This window comes from Mesoplodon mirus (genome assembly GCF_964341445.2).
Source record: "Mesoplodon mirus genome assembly, contig: HAP1_SCAFFOLD_751, whole genome shotgun sequence".
NCBI lineage: Eukaryota > Metazoa > Chordata > Mammalia > Artiodactyla > Ziphiidae > Mesoplodon > Mesoplodon mirus.
This window is the reverse complement of record NW_028295282.1, coordinates 200,447-215,560: the sequence shown is the minus strand read 5'-3', so window position 1 is coordinate 215,560 and position 15,114 is coordinate 200,447. Positions and strand designations below refer to the sequence as shown.

The 15,114-nt window shown below is 37.0% G+C and overlaps 1 protein-coding gene across 1 annotated transcript in view; it reads right to left on the bottom strand.

Moving 5' to 3' along the window:
• LOC309797575 (ankyrin repeat domain-containing protein 26-like) overlaps nt 1–15,114 on the bottom strand; it is a 102,641-nt gene that overhangs the window by 30,034 nt on the left and 57,493 nt on the right. Inside the window, exons 17-20 of the mRNA XM_082646071.1 lie at nt 6,132–7,085; nt 4,599–4,751; nt 1,682–1,752; nt 1,252–1,345 (exon numbers count right to left, since the gene is read on the bottom strand). Of these exons, the coding sequence (XP_082502197.1) occupies nt 1,252–1,345; nt 1,682–1,752; nt 4,599–4,751; nt 6,132–7,085 (1,272 nt within the window). The remainder of the gene's footprint in view (nt 1–1,251; nt 1,346–1,681; nt 1,753–4,598; nt 4,752–6,131; nt 7,086–15,114) is intronic.

The window sequence follows — 15,114 nt, the reverse complement described above, 5'->3', positions numbered from 1 at the left end:
ATATCAAGTCTAGAAAAAATAATTTTCAATGTTTCTTTGAACACAAGAAGGGCCAGTCAATAGAATGTTCTAGTCCCCCTGACAGGTATATCTGTAAATTGACACTGCATGAATCTAACTATTGTGATGGAAAGAAATGAGTTGATAGGTGCATCTACCTCATCCCTCCAACTTAGGGTTCACAATAGAATCTTCTGATTTTTAAATCATAGGTAGCTTCCCCTACAAAGGAGAGTATAAACGGCAGGAGATTTTACCAACCTTTCTGCTTGGTAAATAGTTACATAGCTTTCACTATACATTGATAAATTGGAATCCTGGATTACACATCAGTCTTTTCTGAGACTGGCTGTTACACCTTTGAAAGGCTGATTAACTCAAGTGTCTGGGAGAAAAATTGTTCCTGAACTTGCCATGCTAGGAGCACCTGTTACTATGTAAGGCCCTGATTGAGCAGCCATTTCTGCTTTTTCACTGGCATCTCTTTTCTTTTTTTAAAGAAAAAAGGGGGACTTCCCTGGAGGTCCAGTGGTTAAGACTTTGCCTTCCAATGCAGGAAGTTTGATCCCTGGTCAGGGAGTTAAGATCCCACATGCCTCCTGGCCAAAAAACCAAAACGTAAAACAGAAGCAGTATTGTATCAAATTCAATTAAGACTTGAAGAATGGTCCACATCAAAAAAATCTTTAAAAAATAAAGTAAAATAAAATCCAAGAAAGGAAAAAATACATTCCTTTCAGAAAAATGCTTGCATAGTGACCTAGTATTCCTTCTTGATAAAGAAAATGAACTACAACATTAAAAGTAATTCATTCTCAAAATAGCACTGGAGGGTTTAGATTACAAGGGAAGTTCAGAATTCTAGATCAAATCATTACTCAAATTTCTGGACTCAAACAGATATTTGTGTACCACTGTTCATAGCAGCATTGTTAACAATAGCCAGAAGGTGGAAAAATCACAGTGTTCATTGACAGATGAATGAATAAACAAAATGTGGTATATATAAAATATTGCTTTTGGACTGTCACCATCTTTTTAATTAAAGGCTTACTATAAAAATCAATTTTATTATTTCAGTCAACTTCCTCTATAAAGAGGAATTATGCTACCAGTAGCAAGTAGTATCAATATAAAAATAAACTCTTTTATCAATGAGACTTTTCATAGTGTCCAAAATATTCTTATATATTACTAGTAAAAAAATTAAAATTCCTTTTCAGCATGACAGAAATTAAGAGATTGACTTACTGAACTTGTACTTAACAGGTTTTTCTGAAGCTCTTCAATTTTGTCCGCTTGCTTTTTGACTGTAGCTTTTAACTTGGCCTTTTCAATTTCAAGCCTAAAATGCATATTTTAAAATAATTACTCTCACACATAGATTTTAAAATACCACACAGTTTCTGAACAAACACCTGCAGGTTCAATTACATACATTCTTAGAATTTTGAAAAGTAGATGATTTGGCAATTGTGCCGTTTTCTAGTTGTGTTCTGTGGATAATGTGAAAAATTTAGAAATAATGGAGAAAAATTATGCATTTCAAAATAGCTCAAAGCTGAAATGTTTACCCAGCTTTACAATGATGTATTTATTGTCATAACTGATATAATTCTCATACTATACTGCTTATCTGCTCTATACTTATACTTATTTTCTGTGCTGCTTTAAATTGTACTTTTGGATGTGATCCTGCGTCTTCTCAGCACATCTCATGGCCTCTGTACATCGATCCTGTGCTTCTTGCAACTAAAAGGAGAAAATTTTTTTTAAATTACTGATAATCTAGCAAATCCGCCATCATCTGTTTTATGTCTTTCATCTGCATATTGTTTATGGCTACTTTCCTGCTGCAACAGCAGAGTTGAGTTGCTATAACAGACACCTTCTGAACCACAAAGCCTAAAATATTTACTATCTGGCCCTTTACAAGTTACTGACTTCTCGTACTAAACCACAACATCATTCATGCTTTAAATTATATTTTATCAAATAAATACACAAATTTATAAATTGGCCAAATGGGGAAAGACATTTATATTTTTTACTCCACGCTCTATACCAACTATAATTTTAAATATCCACATATGTGAATGACCACAGCTCTTTCAGTGATTATGAACATTCACACTACACACTACTGTTGGTGACAACCAGATGCTTCAGGGACTAGTGTGAGAGGTAGTATCTACACAGGAGCCAGAATGCGTGGGTCTGAGTCCCAATTCCACCACTTATTTGCTGTATGTCCTTGAGCAAATTACTTAAATTTTCTGTGTCTCAGTTTCTCCAGCCGTAAAATGAAGATAATAATAGCACTGACCTCACTGGGATGTCGGGAAGATTAAATTGGGGGGGGTGTACATAACGTATTTAGAAAAGTACGTGGCACATAGTAAATGCTAAGTGTTTACAATCAGAATTATTACTATTGCTGTATTTTATGTTCTAAACAATTTGATATTTTAGGCAGATGGCATGCCAACAGAAGTGGTCTCCTGTACAAGTCACACTGAAATCATTCTCCATCCCATTGAAATTGGCAGTAAACAGGGAGCATGAGGACCAGAATGTATGTGCCCAGTACTTCAAAAACTTTCACTGATTCCACTAGTCCTTTTCTCCACTTATAATAATTTATAACTTACTTCCTCTCTGTACTACTCAGTGGGCAGTGATCATGGATTAATATGCAAATAGCACCTCCTGGATTGAGTGGTACATAACTTACATGACCATCAGAGGAAGGGTTAAGTCACTGGCATGGAAATATCACCCTACTGCTAAATCAAAGTTCTGAATCAATTCACTCCCAGCAACTGGTTATGTCTAGAAAAAACTCGGATGAGAAAATTAAGGTTATGTGGTATGGATATTGGAGAAGCTATCCACAGAGCTTTACAGTTGGTGAAATGCTATCAATGTGAAAATCCCCAGTTCTGGCTGCATAATGAAGGAAGGCAAATTTAGATTTTTTTTTTCCAGAGTGAGGGGAAAAAAAAAAGAGCATTTAATTGAACAATTCTGCTCTATTAGATTAAGAGCTTTTAATTGTATATTTAATTGCTTAAAATACATTTTAATAAAAGATTATATCAATATCTCCAAGAAAAAGTTATTGGTATGGTATAAAGTACTTAATTGTATCCTAGCAACTGTTAAGCTAAAACATTTTCAATTTATGCAAGACAGGTGCCGTGCATATCAATAAATATTCCCTGTTAGACAAATTTATACTTAGATGAGATTCTCTCTCATGAAAAAACATTAAAACAGTGTAAAATTAAGGGCTAAAGTGTTCTTCACAGACTAGATGACAGGGTCAATGAGAGCTAGGACAGTCAGAGAGAGAGCTTCATGGAGAAGACTCGGGGCCAGGTCTGAATAAATGGAGGATTAGGCAGGAGGAAAAGAAACTGTAAAGACAGAAAGGACAGCATGAGTAAAGGCCAAGAAAAGGTGAAATCAGCCAATTAACTCAGAGGATAAAACCCAACAGCAGGGAGATAAAAATTATGTCCACACAGTAACTTGTAAATGACTGTTCACAGCAGCATTATTAACAGCCCAAAGGTGGAAATAACCCAAAGGCCCATCAACTGATGAATGGATGAACGGCTTAGCCACATAACGTGCTGTTCGACAATAAACAGAAATGGAAGTACTGATATGCGCTATAACATGGATGAACCTCGAAAATGTTACGTCAAATGAGAAAAGCTAATCACAAAGGACCACATACTGTGTCATTCCATTTATATGAAATACCCAGAATAGGCACATCTACAGAGGCAGAGATTAGACTGGTGGTTGCTGGGGCTGAGGGAGATGGGGGCCATGGGTGATGGCTAAGGGATGCAGGGTTTTCCTTTGGGGGTGATGGAGATGCTCTATAATTGATGCCAAGTGCACGACTCTCTGAATATACACGGAGAGATTGAACTACACATTTTAAATGGGTGAATTATGTGATATGTGAATTATCTCAATAGTTTTTTTAAAAATACAATGGCAGGATCTAGATAATTTTCTTAATTTTCTATTTTGGGTGTACATACTATACACAATCTGAGTATCTCTACGCTTGTACAATATATCTAAAATGAAAAGAAAATGAAGGCAATGCCTAACTTCAACTGGTTTGTATAATGACCTTTCTGCACAAGTTATTCTGAAATCCATGAAATAAATATACACAGATACTATATCCATTCACAAAAGTGAAGATGAAAAATGACAATTTTATGGAACATTCCATTAAACATTATCCTCTGATTTTATCTGGCTTGCTTCATCATGGTAGTAGAGATATCACTAAAAAATACTGTTTAATAGAAAAAAAAAGTCTCTCAACTTCTGTGAGGAATCACGCACAATTCTCAACTTTCCTAAGGGTAAATATTGTAAGAAAAAATATATAATGCAAACGGCAGGATGAAAGTCAGAGTTTAAGAAACAAGTGCATTATAAAGATAACAAAATTATAATAAATTTACTTGTAACGAAAATACAAAAGAAAGCCATCCATGAAAATTAGTGTCCTAAAGCACTTTATCCTATACATTAAGTATTGACACGTTAAATTTCATAAAAACGTGACTTGTGACTTGATGTAATTTTTTCTTTAAATCCTGTGCCTCATCTTCTAAATTAGTACGATAACGTGACGTGGCCTCCAGTGAAGCCTCTGACATAGATTGCTTTATTAGGGTATCAGCCAGTTCTTGTTGAAGTTGTCTCACAAGTGCCTAATAAGATACTCTGTCACTGATTTTATAAATTACCTTATTATTAAGTTATGTTAATAATAGATAACTCCAACCTATGTACTTTGAAAACTATCACCAGAGACATCAATTTGTCTCCTTCTTCTTGTATGTGCACCTTCCTGCTCACTGAATTTGGTTTAAGACACAGAAGGTGTTACCCTCCGGCCTTATCGCTATTAAGTTACTTAGACAATGGATTCAGTCCCACTATCCACTCCCCGCCCTTCCCGATCAATTTGCTGAGCTTGAGGACCTCCTCAAGTCTCAGAAAGAAATGGGTGTGTAGGTGGGACGAGTGGTGGGAACATCTTCCCTCTTCTCTACTGGAGGCTTCCATTAACTTCAGAGATCCTCACATATTCAATCCAGTGCTCAATAGATTCCTATCTCAGAATTAAAATGAGGTCATTCCCATTTTAATTCCTAGAATTAAAATGAGACCTTCAGGGCCTCCCTCTGCCTCCTGATAGCAGCCCCTGTGACCCTGTCCCCCACCCTATTCCTGCTACTCATGAATCTGCCACCCCTCACTAGTCTGAAAATGGGAGTCCAATGCCAAATTAATAAGTCACAGAGAGCTACAATTCTCTTTGTATTGGACAGATTTATATCCAGATGATAGTAACTGAGCCTTGAAATGAGAATTATGAGCAAATTATTTGTAAAAATGTCCCCAGTAAATTATAAATAGAAGTGGGAAGATTAAATCAAGTATAGTTTTGCTAAAGCTCACTACTTTAATCCCAAATTATGAGTTAATGAAAAGTAGATGCCTTTAAAGAGTTGAGAGGTCATAAGAATACATGGTTTGAGGCTGAGCTATTTCTCAAATTAATTCAAATTGACATGAATAAAAATAAAATTATATCAACTAAAAAGTTATGACAAGCTACTGAAGGAAAAGTACTATGAGATATGGCATCAACACATCAGTTCATTTGGGAAATCTGGAATTGACTGTCAAGGTAATACACACAACTGAACCTTAATTTCAAAATAATTCATTTTAGATCTGAGCGTTTCATTTATCTGCTTCATCATGATACTAAAATGTGGTGACATAAAGATTAAAATTATTAGCTTAGCAGTAGAAGAGTAAATTACTAATACCTGTCTATACCCATTAACAATTTATAACTTAATCTCTTAAAATTTCATATGTGACACAATGTCTCTACTCAAAGTAAAGCACCTCTCAGGACTAATTCTTTATTTGCTGGATACAAGGTATGCTTTTAGGCTGATTTACAGTCTATATATTATTTCTATTCAACTAGATTCAACATTTAGCCATAATCAAAATCACTTTGAATTTTCTTTCAGGAAGTCTGAGAATTATTTCTCTTCTTGGATACTTACTTCTCTTTCTGTTTTCTCATTTTCATACTGATACATTCTCTCTTTTAAATGATTACATTCATTGATTAACTCCTTGTTCCTTTCCTCCAGCATCAGACCTTGTTTTTCACTTTCAGCTTGAAGTTTTTTCACAATCTCCTGAAACTGGTCTTGGATGTTAATTACTGTCTTCTCTCTACTGTCGGCTTTGTTTTGCGCATCATCCAGTTGCTGTCTGAGCAATATGTTTTCACTCTGGAGTTGAGATAATCTCTCTTCTAAGGATTCCTGCTTTCCAATGTATTTATTCACTTTGCCTTGTTTGCTTTGATACATGTGTTCAAGTTCCTTCTTTTGACACTGTGCTTGGCTTAGGTCTCTCTGTACACGTTCTAACACCAAAGTCTTTTCTCTGAGAGCATCCCTCGTGTGATGGAGCTTGGTTTTTAGGCTACTGAATTTACTTTCAGCTTGAGAAAGTTGCTGGGAAAGCATCTCATTGTTATCGTTCAGGTTAGACACATCAAAATTCATTTTGTCCTGCAAGCGTAACCACTCATCTCTTGGTCTCTGGAAGGCAAGTTCCAGGTCTCTTTTTGATGTCTGACTTTGATGGTGATCATGTATGGTAGCAGCCAGTCTAGAACGGTCGGATTCCACTTCTGCTTCCTGTCTGTCTTTGCTTTGTTTTTCATTCTCCAGCTTAGAGTTTAGCATTGTATTCTCAGCTGTCAGAACATTAAGCTGTCCAGTACATTGGAGTATTGTCTTTGTTAATGTTTCCTCATTCAGTTTTATTGTCTTTTGAAGATCATCATTCTTTTCTTTTACAATTTCAATGTCCTCAAAATATTTTTCCTTTTCCTGCTTCTGACATTTTATTGTGTCGATTTCCAGTCTTAGCATGGCAACTTCATCCTGCAACATGTGGTTTTTATGTAACAGATCTTTTTCTTTTTCAGGGCTATCAGACACCTAAGTGAAATAAAGGAGATTTTTAGCTAGTACTCAATAAATTGACATTTCATGATTTCCTCTGAAAGACTAACCTATATGTTGATACAATGAAAAGCCTGCAATAAGTGGATATCCAACTGGAAAAAATAAGGTTGGATACAAACCTCAGACTTCTTACAAGCAGAAATCTTCAAAAGTTCAAAAATTTAATTGAAGACAATGAATCCATGAAAGTAAAAAACAAACCACAGGAGAATTTTTAAGCTCAGAATTGGAAAGGCCTTTCTCTAAATTATAACAAACACAGAAGGCTTAAAATAAAAGATTAATAAATCTGACTATACTTAAAAATTGCATCTGATGTGATATATTTATACAGTGGAATACTACTCTGCCATAAAAACAGAATGAAATAATGCCATTTGCAGCAACATGGATGGACCTAGAGACTATCATTCTGAGCGAAGTAAGCCAGACAGAAAGACAAATATCATATGATATAGCTTATACATGGAATCTAAAAAAATGATACAAATAAACTTATTTACAAAACAGAAAGAAACTCACAGACGTAGAAAACAAACTTATGGTTACTGAAGGGGAAAGAGGGGGAGGGATTCATTAGGAGGTTGGGATTAATATATACACACTACTATATAAAAAACAGGTAATCCACAATGACCTACTGTGTAGCACAGGGAACTACACTCAATATTTGGAAAAAGAATCTATAAAGGTATATATATATATATATATAGATAGATAGATAGATAGATAACTGAATCACTGTGCTGTATACCTGAAAATAACACAGTATTGTAAATCAACTATACTTCAATAAAAAATAAAATAAAATACCACCTGCTAGCTTAAAAAAAAACTACGTCTGCTATCTAACCTATACAGCTACCCCATACTAAAAGCCTTAGCTCTGTATATATTTTGACAGATTAAATTTCCTAAAATTTTTTTTCCTGAGAATATTCCATAAATATTCTATGTTTCTAATATTTATATAGTCCTGAGAATATTCCATAAATATTCTACGTTTCTAATATTTTTATAGTCAGTTACAAGAATCACATCTACTGATAACTGTACTAAGCACTTCTACAAACATCAATTAACTCATTTAGCTATGAGAGTCCTGGAAATGAGGAAGTCAAAAATACAAGCAAGCGACTGAAAGCGCGGAGCCCAGAGACGGGCGTGGGACGCTGGGGCTGCTGCTGCCGCCGCCAAGAAGCCTGTGTGCGAGCGCAGGTCACTGCCCACACCGCCCTTCCGGGAGCCTGTGCAGCCCGCCACTGCCGGGGTCCCGGGATCCAGGGGCGGCTTCACTGGGAGAACGCACGGTGCGCCTCGGGCTGGTGCAACGTCACGCCGACCTTTGCCGCTGCAGGCTCGCCCCGCACTCTGTGCCCCTCCCTCCCGCCCGGCCTGAGTGAGCCAGAGTCCCCGAAGAGGCTGCTCCTTTAACCCTGTCCTGCCTGAGCGAAGAACAGACGCCCTCCAGCGACCTACACGCAGAGGCGGGGCCAAATCCAAAGCTGAGACCCAGGAGCTGTGAGAACAAAGAAGAGAAAGGGAAACCTCTCCCAGCAGCCTCAGAAGCAGCGGATTAAAGCTCCACAATCAACTTGATGTACCCTGCATCTGTGGAATACATGAATAGACAACACATCATCCCAAATTGAGGAGCCCGGAGTCAATGCTGTGCCTCTGAGGTGGGAGAGCCAACTTCAGGACACTGGTCCACAAGAGACCTCCCAGCTCCACATAATATCAAACGGCAAAAATCTTCCAGAGATCTCCATCTCAACACCAGCACCCAGCTTCGGTCAACGACCAGCAAGCTACAGTGCTGGACACCCTATGCCAAACAACTAGCAAGACAGGAACACAATGCCACCCATTAGCAGAGAGGTGGCCTAAACTCATAAAAAGTCTGCAGACACCCCAAAACACACCACCAAACGTGGACCTGCCCACCAGAAAGACAAGATCCAGCCTCATCCACCAGAACACAGGCACTAGTCCCCTCCACCAGGAAGCCTACACAACCCACTAAACCAACCTTAGCCACTGGGGACAGACACCAAAAACAATGGGAACTACGAACCTGCAGCCTGCAAAAAGGAGACCCCAAACACAGTAACATAAGCAAAATGAGAAGACAGAAAAACACACAGCAGGAGAAGGAGCAAGATAAAAACCCACCAGATCTAACAAATGAAGAGGTAATAGGCAGTCTACCTGAAAAAGAATTCAGAATAATGATGGTAAAGATGATCCAAGATTCTATTTCCCAGATCCAAAATCTTGGAAATAGAATAGACAAAATGCAAGAAACAGTTAACAAGGACCTAGAAGAACTAAAGATGAATCAAGCATCGATTAAAAACACAATACATGAAATAAAAAATACTCTAGATAGGCTCAATAGCAGAATAACTGAGGCAGAAGAACGGATAAGTGAGGTGGAAGATAAAATAGTGGAAATAACTGCTGCAGAGCAAAATAAAGAAAAAAGAATGAAAAGAACAGAGGACAGTCTCAGAGACCTCTGGGACAACATTAAACGCACCAACATTCGAATTATAGGGGTTCCAGAAGAAGAAGAGAAAAAGAAAGGGACTGAGAAAATATTTGAAGAGATTATAGTTGAAAACTTCCCTAATATGGGAAAGGAAATAGTTAATCAAGTTCAGGAGGCACAGAGAGTCCCATACAGAATAAATCCAAGGAGAAATACGCCAAGACACATATTAATCAAACTGTCAAAAATTAAACACAAAGAAATCATATTAAAAGCAGCAAGGCAAAAACAACAAATAACACACAAGGGAATCCCCATCAGGATAACAGCTGATCTCTCAGCAGAAACTCTACAAGCCAGAAGGGACTGGCAGGACATAATTAAAGTGATGAAGGAGAAAAACCTGCAACCAAGATTACTCTACCCAGCAAGGATCTCATTCAGATTTGATGGAGAAATTAAAACGTTTACAGACAAGCAAAAGCTGAGAGAGTTCAGCACCACCAAACCAGCTTTACAACAAATGCTAAAGGAACTTCTCTAGGCAAGAAACACAACAGAAGTAAAAGACCTACAATAACGAACCCAAAACAATTAAGAAAATGGGAACAGGAACATACATATCAATAATTACCTTAAATGTAAATGGACTAAATGCTCCCACCAAAAGACACAGATTGGCTGAATGGATACAAAAACAAGACCCATATATATGCTGTCTACAAGAGACCCACGTCAGACCTAGAGACACATACAGACTGAAAGTAAGGGGATGGAAAAAGATATTCCATGCAAATGGAAACCAAAAGAAAGCTGGAGTAGCAATTCTCATATCAGACAAAATAGACTTTAAAGTAAAGACTACTAGAAGAGACAAAGAAGGACACTACATAATGATCAAGGGATCGATCCAAGAAGAAGATATAACTATTGTAAATATTTATGCACCAAACATAGGAGCACCTCAATACATAAGGCAAATACTAACAGCCATAAAAGGGGAAATCGACAGTAACACAATCATAGTGGGGGACCTTAACACCCCACTTTCACCAATGGACAGATCATCCAAAATGAAAATAAATAAGGAAACACAAGCTTTAAATCATACATTAAATGAGATGGACTTAATTGAAATTTATAGGACACTCCATCCATAAACAACAGAATACACATTTTTCTCAAGCGCTCATGGAACATTCTCCAGGATAGATCATATCTTGGGTCACAAATCAAGCCTTGGTAAATTTAAGAAAATTGAAATTGTATCAAGTATCTTTTCCGACCACAATGCTATGAGACTAGATATCAATTACAGGAAAAGATCTGTAAAAAGTACAAACACATGGAGGCTAAACAATACGCTACTTAATAACGAAGTGATCACTGAAGAAATCAAAGAGGAAATTAAAAAATACCTAGAAACAAATGACAATGGAGACACGATGACCCAAAACCTATGGGATACAGCAAAAGCAGTTCTAAGAGGGAAGTTTATAGCAATACAATCCCACCTTAAGAAACAGGAAACAGGAAACATCTCGAATAAACAACCTAACCTTGCACCTAAAGCAATTAGAGAAAGAAGAACAAAAACATCCCAAAGTCAGCAGAAGGAAAGAAATCATAAAAATCAGATCAGAAATAAATGAAAAAGAAATGAAGGAAACGATAGCAAAGATCAATAAAACTAAAAGCTGGTTCTTTGAGAAGATAAACAAAATTGATAAACCATTAGCCAGACTCATCAAGAAAAAAAGGGAGAAGACTCAAATCAATAGAATTAGAAATGAAAAAGGAGAAGTAACAACTGACACTGCAGAAATACAAAAGATCATGAGAGATTACTATAAGCAACTCTATGCCAATAAAATGGACAACCTGGAAGAAATGGACAAATTCTTAGAAACGCACAACCTGCCAAGACTGAATCAGGAAGAAATAGAAAATATGAACAGACCAATCACAAGCACTGAAATTGAAACTGTGATAAAAAAATCTTCCAACAAACAAAAGCCCAGGACCAGATGGCTTCACAGGCGAATTCTATCAAGCATTTAGAGAAGAGCTAACACCTATCCTTCTGAAACTCTTCCAAAATATAGCAGAGGGAGGAACACTCCCAAACTCATTCTACGAGGCCACCATCACCTTGATACCAAAACCAGACAAGGATGTCACAAAGAAAGAAAACTACAGGCCAATATCACCGATGAACATAGATGCAAAAATCCTCAACAAAATACTACCAAACAGAATCCAACAGCACATTAAAAGGATCACACACCATGATCAAGTGGGGTTTATTCCAGGAATGCAAGGATTCTTCAATATACGCAAATCAATCAACGTGATACACCATATTAACAAATTGAAGGAGAAAAACCATATGATCATCTCAATAGATGCAGAGAAAGCTTTCGACAAAATTCAACACCCATTTATGATAAAAACCCTGCAGAAAGTAGGCATAGAGGGAACTTTCCTCAACATAATAAAGGCCATATATGACAAACCCACAGCCAGCATCGTCCTCAATGGTGAAAAACTGAAACCATTTCCACTAAGATCAGGAACAAGACAAGGTTGCCCACTCTCACCACTCTTATTCAACCTAGTTTTGGAAGTTTTAGCCACAGCAATCAGAGAAGAAAAGGAAATAAAAGGAATCCAAATCGGAAAAGAAGAAGTAAAGCTGTCACTGTTTGCAGATGACATGATACTATACATAGAGAATCCTAAAGATGCTACCAGAAAACTACTAGAGCTAATCAATGAATTTGGTCAAGTTGCAGGATACAAAATTAATGCACAGAAATCTCTGGCATTCCTATATACTAATGATGAAAAATCTGAAAGTGAAATCAAGGAAACACTCCCATTTACCATTGCAACAAAAAGAATAAAATATCTAGGAATAAACCTACCTAAGGAGACAAAAGACCTGTATGCAGAAAATTATAAGACACTGATGAAAGAAATTAAAGATGATACAAATAGATGGAGAGATGTACCATGTTCTTGGATTGGAAGAATCAACATTGTGAAAATGACTCTACTACCCAAAGCAATCTACAGATTCAATGCAATCCCTATCAAACTACCACTGGCATTTTTCACAGAACTAGACCCAAAAATTTCACAATTTGTATGGAAACACAAAAGACCCCGAATAGCCAAAGCAATCTTGAGAATGAAAAATGGAGCTGGAGGAATCAGGCTCCCTGACTTCAGACTATACTACAAAGCTACAGTAATCAAGACAGTATGGTACTGGCACAAAAACAGAAAGATAGATCAATGGAACAGGATAGAAAGCCCAGAGTTAAACCCACGGACATATGGTCACCTTATCTTTGATAAAGGAGGCAGGAATGTACAGTGGAGAAAGGACAGTCTCTTCAATAAGTGGTGCTGGGAAAACTGGACAGGGACATGTAAAAGTATGAGATTAGATCATTCCCTAACACCATACACAAAAATAAGCTCAAAATGGATTAAAGACCTAAATGTAAGGCCAGACACTATCAAACTCTTAGAGGAAAACATAGGCAGAACACTCTATGACATAAATCACAGCAAGATCCTTTTTGACCCACCTCCTAGAGAAATGGAAATAAAGACAAAAATAAACACATGGGACCTAATGAAACTTAAAAGCTTTTGCACAGCAAAGGAAATCATAAACAAGACCAAAAGACAACCCTCAGAATGGGAGAAAATATTTGCCAATGAAGCAACTGACAAAGGATTAATCTCCAAAATTTATAAGCAGCTCATGCAGCTCAATAACAAAAAAACAAACAACCCAATCCAAAAATGGGCAGAAGACCTAAATAGACATTTCTCCACAGAAGATATACAGACTGCCAACAAACACATGAAAGGATGCTCAACATCTTTACTCATTAGAGAAATGCAAATCAAAACTACAATGAGATATCATCTCACACCAGTCAGAATGGCCATCATCAAAAAATCTAGAAACAATAAATGCTGGAGAGGGTGTGGAAAAAAGGGAACACTCTTGCACTGCTGGTGGGAATGTGAATTGGTACAGCCACTATGGAGAACGGTATGGAGGTTCCTTAAAAAACTACAAATAGAACTACCATATGACCCAGCAATCCCACTACTGGGCATATACCCTGAGAAAACCATAATTCAAAAAGAGACATGTACCAAAATGTTCATAGCAGCCCTATTTACAATAGCCCGGAGATGGAAACAACCTAAGTGTCCATCATCGGATGAATGGATAAAGAAGATGTGGCACATATATACAATGGAATATTACTCAGCCATAAAAAGAAATGAAATTGAGCTATTTGTAATGAGGTGGATAGACCTAGAGTCTGTCATACAGAGTGAAGTAACTCAGAAAGAGAAAGACAAATACTGTATGCTAACACATATATATGGAATTTAAGAAAAAAAAATGTCATGAAGAACATAGGGGTAAGACAGGAATAAAGACACAGACCTACTAGAGAATGGACTTGAGGATATGGGGAGGGGGAAGGGTAAGCTGTGACAAAGTGAAAGAGCGGCATGGACATATATACACTACCAAACGTAAGGTAGATAGCTAGTGGGAAGCAGCCGCATAGCACAGGGAGATCAGCTCGGTGCTTTGTGACCGCCTGGAGGGGTGGGATAGGGAGGGTGGGAGGGAGACGCAAAAGGGAGGGGATATGGAAACATATGTATATGTATAACTGATTAAATTTGTTATAAGGCAAAAAATTAAAAATAAAAAATAAAATTAAAAAAACCAAAATAACGAGAAAAAAAAAAAAATACAAGCAAGCTGCAGGCTTTTCTCCAGGTCTTCTGACTTTACTATGAGTCCTCTTACACCAAACCACAGCTAGTTCTCTAGTACAAACATATAAATATGAAATGAGCCTTATATTTCACTATGGTGCATACACTAGTGGTAAATAAGGTAAAATTTATAGAGATCTTAGAAAATCGTGAGATTATTCGCTGCTGCAATAACTTTTATTTTCTCTTCATAATGCTTAAAATAGTAAGGTAGGGGGAAATACAATGAACTGTTTCACTAAAAATAAAATACTTATCAATAAATTATCACTAAATAAATATTATGGCATATCTATCACTACTTTCAAAAGTTCCTTGTACTGAAATAGGACACCACATGGAGCAAAGTGTTAATTTTCTCACAAGTAGAAGAATGACATCCAAAAGACGGTCTCTGACCTGGCTATACCTTTCCTCCTTACCATCAGTGGAAGGGATAAACTAACCTCTCTATTAATCTATCAAGGAAGTGAAATCACTGCCAAAAACCATAATGTTGTTTTGTTTGTTTGTTTTGGGGTTTTCTCTTTTTTTTTTTTTTGGTAATTTTGTAAGTTTATTCTAAGGAAATAATTTTTTTAAAGTGCTCAAAAATGTTTTTACGGGCTTCCCTGGTGGCGCAGTGGTTTAGAGTCCGCCTGTCAATGCAGGGGACACAGGTTCGTGCCCCTGTCCGGGAAG